Below are 8,362 nucleotides of genomic sequence, written 5' to 3'. Positions count from 1 at the left end.
TCTGCTTTCCTGTGCCCTGTTCTGCCCCCAGCCCATACCTGCTCAGACTTCATCAGAGAGGTTTGACCCACTTGCAGAGGAACCTCTGGGAGAGGAGGTAGTCCTTTCTTTCCTCCGCTCCTGTCTTGGCAGTGGCATGTGTCCATCAATGAAAGGGGGGAAATCCCGGCCACAGACAGCGTGGGCTTTGTGAGAAGAGGCTCTTCTCCTTTTCCCCTTCCCCTTCTCAGTGTGGGGGGGAGATCTCCATTTTCGCCGTCTCCCGTGCACCAGGACCTCACGCGGTGACCACCAGAGCCCAACAACAGCTCACCAGCCAACACCAAGCAACTGCAGGCTCTGCTCCACCAGTGATCCAACAGCGCCCTGATGATTGTGGTTAGAATTGTGCCAAAAGACGGAAAGTACTGAACTGTTTCCTTTTTGAAGGGGGTTTTGGGGAACAGGATTATTGTTTGGTTGGTTTTGTGTTCTTTTGTTGTTCTACCAATACACATATATCCTTCAATAAAGAGCTGGGGTTTTTTTCCTTTCTCCATACTTCCTCAACTGGAGCCTCTTAAATAATTTCGGATTTACGGTTACTTAGAGGGAGGAGTTTGGTCTTCCTCATAACTCATCCTCCTTAGCAAAACAATTCCGTCTCATTAAACTGAGACACCTGACCACTGCATTGACTTATCCTGATACACATGTTATTTATGCCTACAATTATTTTTTACATATCAGACACTAAAATGCCAAAGATTAACAGCGAATTCAGAAATACAGGACTTTTTATAATAGGAAATACCAAGCATAACTATAAATACAGTTTCCTTCTTTTGAATACTTGCTTTATGAGATGAATCTAAGTCCAGGAATGCACATGAAAAAACATCAAGAAGCAGAAAATCATTACTGTTTGGCAATGGAGCTCAGTCCTGTGCACTGCAGAAACACCAAGCATTTTCCAAGGTCCTTATTGGGTAAAGCATGAAAGTGAGTGTCTCTGTGATTTAAAAAATCTTGCATGAATGAGTGCAGGTGTGACGACTTGAGTATGTAATGTATCTGGAAACAGCATCTCGATGGCTTCAAAGTTTACAATTAAACAAGTGGGCTAGTGGTATTCCTGCTATAGAACAGAGGCTGTAGGGCTCAATTTGGGCCAGACCAAGTGTTAAGATCCAGCTAATAAAATGATTAGAAAGATGCCTCTGCCTGAATTAAGGACTAAATGAGACCATATACTGAACCACAAAGCAAAAAGAAGTCTCTTTCACCACTAAATGAATTTTAAAGACAAGAAAATATCTAAAAATCCCTCTGGTTAATGCAACATGTGCAAAAGAAAACATTCCTCCATTGACTTAATGCTGCACGCATATGACCAAGTTATAGGCCAATTTATGAACAAAAATCCTGGCAAACTGCTAAAATATATGTGATGAGAGGAAATATTGACATTAATATTGATACTATGTAACAATAGTGCAATGTTGTTAGAAAAATAAAAAATTTCAAACACCAGTATCATCTTCTTTTCCCAATGCATTTTAAGTTAAGACTTCCTTTCCTTCTTCTTTCCCTCCCTCCAGATGACTTTGACTGGTTAGCTACTAGGTGAAAGTTACTCTGCTAGTTGTTTCTTTGCGTTGGGTCCCCATATTTCTGACTAGAGCATCCTTTCAACTTATTGGCTGGGTTCCTCACAAATGTACAGAGAGGATAGTATGCATAATTGTCCATGCTTGTAAGCTCCTTGCATTTCCCTGCTCTGTCTCCCTTTTACCCTCCCAACACAGAGTTTCCAAAATACCACTGCGTATCCTAAGTGACTCCACCTGAAAAATAGCACAATAATTCACAGGATTTTTTACTTATTTCAGAATTAATTTTTTTGGTGAAACTTTACCCAGGATCATGTATGCCTTCAGAAGTATTAGACAGAGAAGTCCGCTAAAGTAAAATTTGCTCATTGCAATCTACTCCATGTGACTTTATAGAAAATATTCAGTGGTTTCTTGATTTTTTTCCTTTTTCCTCTTATTTCTCCAGCTCTTAGTTTCTTGCATGTATCCTTTTGTTCCTCACACTTGAAACGTTCTCCATCAGACTCCCTGAATCCCCAACTGTTTTACAAAATCCATTGCCAACCAAAAGTACTGACAAACTACACTCTCAAAATTTGATATAAATACCTGCCTCCTTCCACTCGTCCTTCTCTTAACATTCTTTCTATTTTCCTTATGTACATGATAAAATTAATTTAGAAAGTTGTGGCATAAAGAAAATAATTTAAATCGTACTACTTCAGTTTGTTGTGTTGTTTTTTTCTATGTTTAGTTTTTTTCCTCCCCGTTCAAACTAAATGATCATATTTAATGGAAGGACATTACATGTGACAAAGTCCTATTTATTTATAAATCTTCTTTATTCATCAGAATATGAGATAATTCCCTAAGTGGACTTGATTAATACTTGTATTGAGGAAACTTTCAAAATTTTAGGAAATTTGATTTGAATTACCATTTCTAACTGTAGCTGTGTATTAAAATGTCTTCTTGTAGCATCTTGTGAAAATAGAATTTTGATCGAAAACATACATGGTATTTCGATCTTTATGATGCCATTTTTGTCTGCTTATAGAGGAAGAGTACATAAGATTTAACTGTACTGTTGCATGTGTCAAACCCATGAGTTTTGTTCCTCCCCAGTAAGCCTCTGCATTTAGAGATTTCAACATGTCTTATTGTTATATGTGAAGCATAAAGCAGAGAGTGGGATTTGTAAACTGGTGAATAGATTTGTGACTAGAACTTTGCACATTGCTTGCAAACCTTCTGTCAAAATCTGTAGTGCAGACGTGCTCTCACAATAATGTGGTGGAATAGCTGTTTTGCTGTGTGAAAACATAGGTTTAATCAAGTTACTAGTTCTATGGGAGCACATTTTAGATCCAACAATAAAATCTAGGTACAGGTCTCTAAACTTGTTTGAAACTCATCAGACAACTCCTTTAATCTGTTGAAATTCACACTTCACACCCACAAGGGGGCTTGTGTTTGGAAAAGATCTTCATATTCACCTTCTCTACTGTTTCCTAATGAAAACAAACAATTTTCTTAGGTAGTAAGTCAACTTTGGGTTTGTACAATGACAGCTTTCTATACTAAGTATACATCCATGTGAATGTATTTCTTTGGAAGAGTTAATAGATAAATTTATTCCCAGTGAATGACTTTTCTTTGTTTTCTATTTTAAAGATACATAGAATTCACTGAAAGTAGAGTCAACAATAGTGTACACTGAAGCCTGTGTTTATCCAAAGAAATCATATAGAAGTCAAGATAGCTGCCACCATTAAAGACAGTTCTTCAAAAAACTTCTATATGAAAAGGATCAGACAAAGGAAACTTTGTGTAAAATTTGTTTTACTATATTGTTAATGACACCTGAGGGAGGGTAGAAAAGTACTTCCTTACTCATTTAGTCTGCATTGCAGAAAATTATCTAATCACTAAGCACTACCAGAGCCTGAAATGTCAGTTTCTCCAATAAGGTAACTGAGAACAATCTATCCAAAAAAGTACCAGTTTGATGCGTATTTCTAAAAATACTTTTTAAAATATCATATAGAAAATTCTATGCTAAGAGTTGGACAAAAGAAATAAAGTATATGGCTGTTAAGCATTTAGGATATTTTATAAAGGGTTACTTCTCAAGCATGCCTGAACCTTCAACTTCCATGCATTTTTTGATTTTCAGTGGTCTTATGTTTGGTTTTACTACATGTAGCATATTTCCTGTAGTTCTTATCGGGTTTAATTGGGTCCAGTACTTGCAAGATGCCCCTTAGGAGGTGTGGCCGGTGACAAGCGGAATGACCTAATGTTACTTTTTTTAACCACATGCATTGCCTTAGTGAATGGAGCAGAGGGTTACACCCCAGTAGAGGTTCTGGTTAGATTTAATTTCTTAGAACTAATTCCTGTTTTCCTTTGAACCTGGAAAAATCCATTCACTGTGAAATAGCATTTGCAAGTGTTTTGGTGCTTTACACCATTTGAAATGTTTACATGTGGGGTTATGAGCGAGTTAATACAGGATGCTTGTTGCGTAGTGGTCGTGGTGTACGCTGGGAGTTGAAGTTCTGATGGAAGCCTGCAAAAAGATGACCAACTAGAAGTGTCCCAGGAAGAAGCTTTAAAGTGATTGGACAGGACTGTGATGCCCCCCCATGTTTTCGTACTGTGCTTTTTTTGAATATAAAAATTTGTTCAGCCCTTAATAAAGGATTTTCCATTTTCCATCATCCCAGAAGGGTCTCATTTATATTCACTGCCACAGATGATACCTAAATAGGGACAATTCAAAAGGGATATCAGAAACCAAGTGTTTAGAATCTCTTGGGATATCTGACCTGTGGTAGCCTCTGGCCCATGAAAAGGACAAAGGGAGCTCTGAAAGCATAAGGAACCATGGACTACAGCACCTCGAGTCCAAGACGATATAAAACTACAAAGTATAACAGAAGAAGACAAGTAGATTTGGCTGAAGAGATAAGTAATAGGAAATAAAGTGTCAGGCCAGAGATGGGGGAGAATATATCCCATGAACAAGAGCAAACAGCCGAGAACTTACGTTATCTGTTAAACAGACAACAAAGAGATGTTTCAAAAGCAAGAATTATGGCAATTTCAGCTGGATTTATAAGTATGTGCCAAGTTTCCCAGGAGGTGGGACTACGCAAGTAAACGAATGGCAGAAAATCGGATTAAAGCTTCTTGATTAAGTGGGACTTGGGGACTTGGAAGCCTTTAACCACCTATCTGTTTGCAAAGAGATCATCACTGCTCTGAAAGCAATACAAGTGAGATTGGTACCTTGGTGATCATGAATTCCGCTCCCTCTGCTTGTCCTGAGGCTCCCCCAGTGTCGAAGGGTGAACGTCCCAGGGCGGGGGGCTGCCAGGGTGGGGGAGGAAGGGGAGTGAGAGGGAGGCTGTGTGTCAGTGTCCTTTGCCGAGGGGTGGCAGAAGGGCTGCCGCTGTCTAGTGTTCAGCATGTACCCGCAGGTGAGCTGCCGTCCCATGCCTGTTATGTGTCTGTGGACAAGCCACTATTATGCGTTTGTCCCAGGACGGGAGACAGGCCACCGCCATCTTGTGCGTGTCGTCATGGGAGGGACAGGGAGCCCAAATGTCCATCTCATCGCGTAACAGCCGCGGAAGCTTGGCTTCCGCTGCCGCTGTCCTGTTCTATGCCCCAGTCTGAGAGTTATGAGGATTATGAGGAATTGGTAGGTGAGGATTACACCGAGGATAATAGAAGGATTTGGATGTTTCTCCCCCTGCAGAGTAGCAGTGGTCACATAGTGATATGGGGACAATTGGGTGGGCGAAATGCCGGGAGGAGGCGTTGAGTGCAGGCAATTGGAAGGTGGTTAACACCTGCCTAGTAATCTATCACCCCTGGCAGTCCCCTCAACATCAGATTTTGCTGTATGAAGTAATTAAAGATATTCAGCAAATAGGTAAGGAAAGTGGAATTTCATCTCCCCATGTTCTTACGTTCATGGAGAATTTGAGTATTTCTTATACTTTTACACCCCATGATTGGTGTGCGCTTTTTAAGATGGTTTTATTGACAACTCAGTTTAGTGTGGCTTACAGATTTTAAAGAAAATTGCAAGGCTTACGTTGTTGAAAACTCACAAGCAGGAGTGACTTATGCACAGTTAGCAGGGGAGGAAGCTTATGCAATCTCGAGGACCCAAGTAAATTACTCGGGAGACTTATGAGCTTATTGCGAAGCTTGTAGTGCGAGTGCTTAGAAAACTTACTAGTGTCCCAGGACTGCATCTGCTGCCCCAGCAGCACACATGTCCCATCTCTGGCTCTGCTCCACCATATAGGAAGAAATGGAGTAAGTGGCAGAGCCAAGCCCTGTACCACCCTGGCACAGCACTCCCGTGAAGCCCTGTGCCACCACAGACACAGCAGAAAGTACAGGGAACAAGAGCTGCCTCTCTCCTGTCTCCAGCTGCCACAGCTCCTGCAGCTTGCAGCAGGAGTGCAGTGCTACCAGCTTTAACAGTGACCTGGGTTCCCTGCCCAGCATGCAGCAGGACTCAGCGCCCCCAGCCTGGACAGCAATAGCAGCTGGAAAGCTGATGGCCCAGAGGAAGATTCTCCCCATCTTTGCCAAGAAAGGGACTTCCCCGCAAGGCTGAGCCCTGCTTCAACCCTTCCCACAACTCCATGAAAGGCTCAAGGGTCTTTGCTGGTAACAAGTGACTTACTACCACACGAATCAACCCAGCAACTGACCCCAACCAGGAGCGATGCTGACAGCAAGGCCCGGCTGGACCAACTGCACAGTTTCAGGAGGAGTGGAGCCCAGCACCTCTTCTTCCAAGGCATAGTACCCAACCGGGAAACACAGCAGAAACCTGGGCTCATCCCCAAAGGGAAGCTGAGCATGGTGCACACCACCGTGGAGGAGAACTTCCTGGAGGGCACATTGCATCTCCTGAATGAGTTTGTCTCCTGTCAGCACTGTCCCCCCAAAGATATCATCTCCCACCTGATCAGACAGGTCCTGTTGAATGCCTATGAAGAGGAGATCTTGAAGGACACATGCTGCTGCTGAAGATCCAAATGCTCCATCCAACCAGCGCTGCCACAGTGGGATGGGACTGGACGCTGAAAAAATTCATCATGGAAGACCAGGAGAAGCCCCCCAACCGGCTCCTCTTCCTGCAGTACATGGTACAGACCCTGGAGGATGACTTGCAGAGGAATCTGAGGTTGCACCTGCTGCAGAAGTCAATTGCCAAGAAAGTGCTTTCATGTGACATGTGCTTCAACAATGTCAAGGAAGTGGTCAAATTGTTGGTCTTAGCTAGTATGGGAGTCAGGTTCTACCAGTCCCAGGAGCAGCCACAAGAAACTCCCTCCTCCTCAGCAGAAGCCAGGGCTGAGCACAGCTCATCTACACCAAGTCTGGCCAGCATACAGGCTCCGGCAGCTTTCTTTGCCCAAAAGATTGTGCTCCTGCTCCAGTGGATGTTGTCTATCACAGTAGAAGTGGACAGATCTCCCACCTGGAGCTCCCGTAAGATTGCAGATGAGATATTTATACTGAATATCCCCCTGAGGAGTCAAAGGGAAGCTTTATTAAACACCATAGAGAGCCAGCTCCTGCGCTGCAGACTGCTAGAGCTGTTGTTCCAGCACAGTTGTGATGTGCCCTCAACCTTATCCACGTCTCTGAAGAAGACTCTGTATTTCCTGAGTCACTGTTCTGTGCTGCTGCATTTTGAGGACAAAATAGCAACATGGCAAGGGTGGGATGAGATGCTGCAGTACTTGAGTTTGCTGATGATGAGTTACCAAAGTGTAATACAGGAGCACCTGTCGAGGTCCCTCAGTGACCAGATGGACTTGATGGTTCAGAAAGCCAAGCCCACGCTCCAGGAGAGTGACATCACCGCCAGCCTGGATGTTCAGGTGAAGATGGAGGACTTTATCAGCCAAATGCAGGAGGTCTTGGGTAGCCTTTTCCTCCACAAATCCAGGAGAAATTGTTCCTGCTGCAAGAGTTGTTCTCTATTGTCACTACTGCCTGATGGACACAACCACTGCAGCAAGGGGGTATGCCTGTGTGTCCACAGGTACCTGGCTGCGGTGGGTTCCCTCTCGGTGTGTGAGGTGCTACATCGCCTTATCATCAGGCCACACAGACGTATCAATTGATACACCAGAGATCACCTCTTTGTCAAGCCAGATGAGATATTTATTAGACCCGCCAATTGACATACTAAAGACCAAAGAGATAGGACACTAAGCATTGCTGTTAAATCTTTTTTTTATTGTTAAAATGCACAAGGATGTGGTTTTTGAGATTGTGTGTGTGATGGTTTGAATGGGCAGCTGCCAGATGTGTGTGGATGTGTGTCTGTATGTTTGAGTTAGTAAGAATGTGAATTTTTTAACTTATTTTCTTAAAGGCTTAACGTGCTCAATTTTAGTTATATACATAACCCTCAAATTTAAGGTAAATTTACAAACCCTGATTTCCTTAGATCTAATATTATAAATCTTGGTTTCCTCAAATTTGACATTATAATCCTTGGTTTTTTATAAGGATAGGTACGTTTAATAAAGATTTTAAAGACAAGTTCTCAGTTTAATAAGTGCTCATAATAAGGGTGTTTTAAAGTTTAAATGCTAAGTTGTATTGGTTTGTATGGTTTCAGTTTTGTCTTAATTAATAAAAATGGGGGATGTGTGGGGTTATGAGCAAGTTAAAACAGGATGCTTGTTGCATAATGGTCGCGGTGTATGCTGGGAGTTGAAGTTCTGACGGAAGCTCAC

The 8,362-nt window shown here is 42.5% G+C and overlaps 1 protein-coding gene across 1 annotated transcript; it reads left to right on the top strand.

Annotated features, from left to right (window-relative positions):
- The first annotated feature begins 5,244 nt into the window (after positions 1–5,244).
- Positions 5,245–7,958, top strand: LOC113996261 (SUMO-interacting motif-containing protein 1-like). Its single transcript, XM_039388876.1, is given in 4 exon segments — positions 5,245–5,283; positions 6,102–6,615; positions 6,618–7,538; positions 7,541–7,958. Coding segments are annotated over 4 exon segments (1,548 nt in total). The 3' UTR covers positions 7,615–7,958.
- The last annotated feature ends 404 nt before the right edge of the window (positions 7,959–8,362 follow it).

This window comes from Pipra filicauda, unplaced genomic scaffold, assembly GCF_003945595.2.
Source record: "Pipra filicauda isolate LSUMZ 115617 unplaced genomic scaffold, ASM394559v2 scaffold694_size148977_pilon, whole genome shotgun sequence".
Classification (NCBI taxonomy): domain Eukaryota; kingdom Metazoa; phylum Chordata; class Aves; order Passeriformes; family Pipridae; genus Pipra; species Pipra filicauda.
Note: the sequence above shows the minus strand (reverse complement) of the source record. Positions and strands in the feature narration are given on the sequence as shown.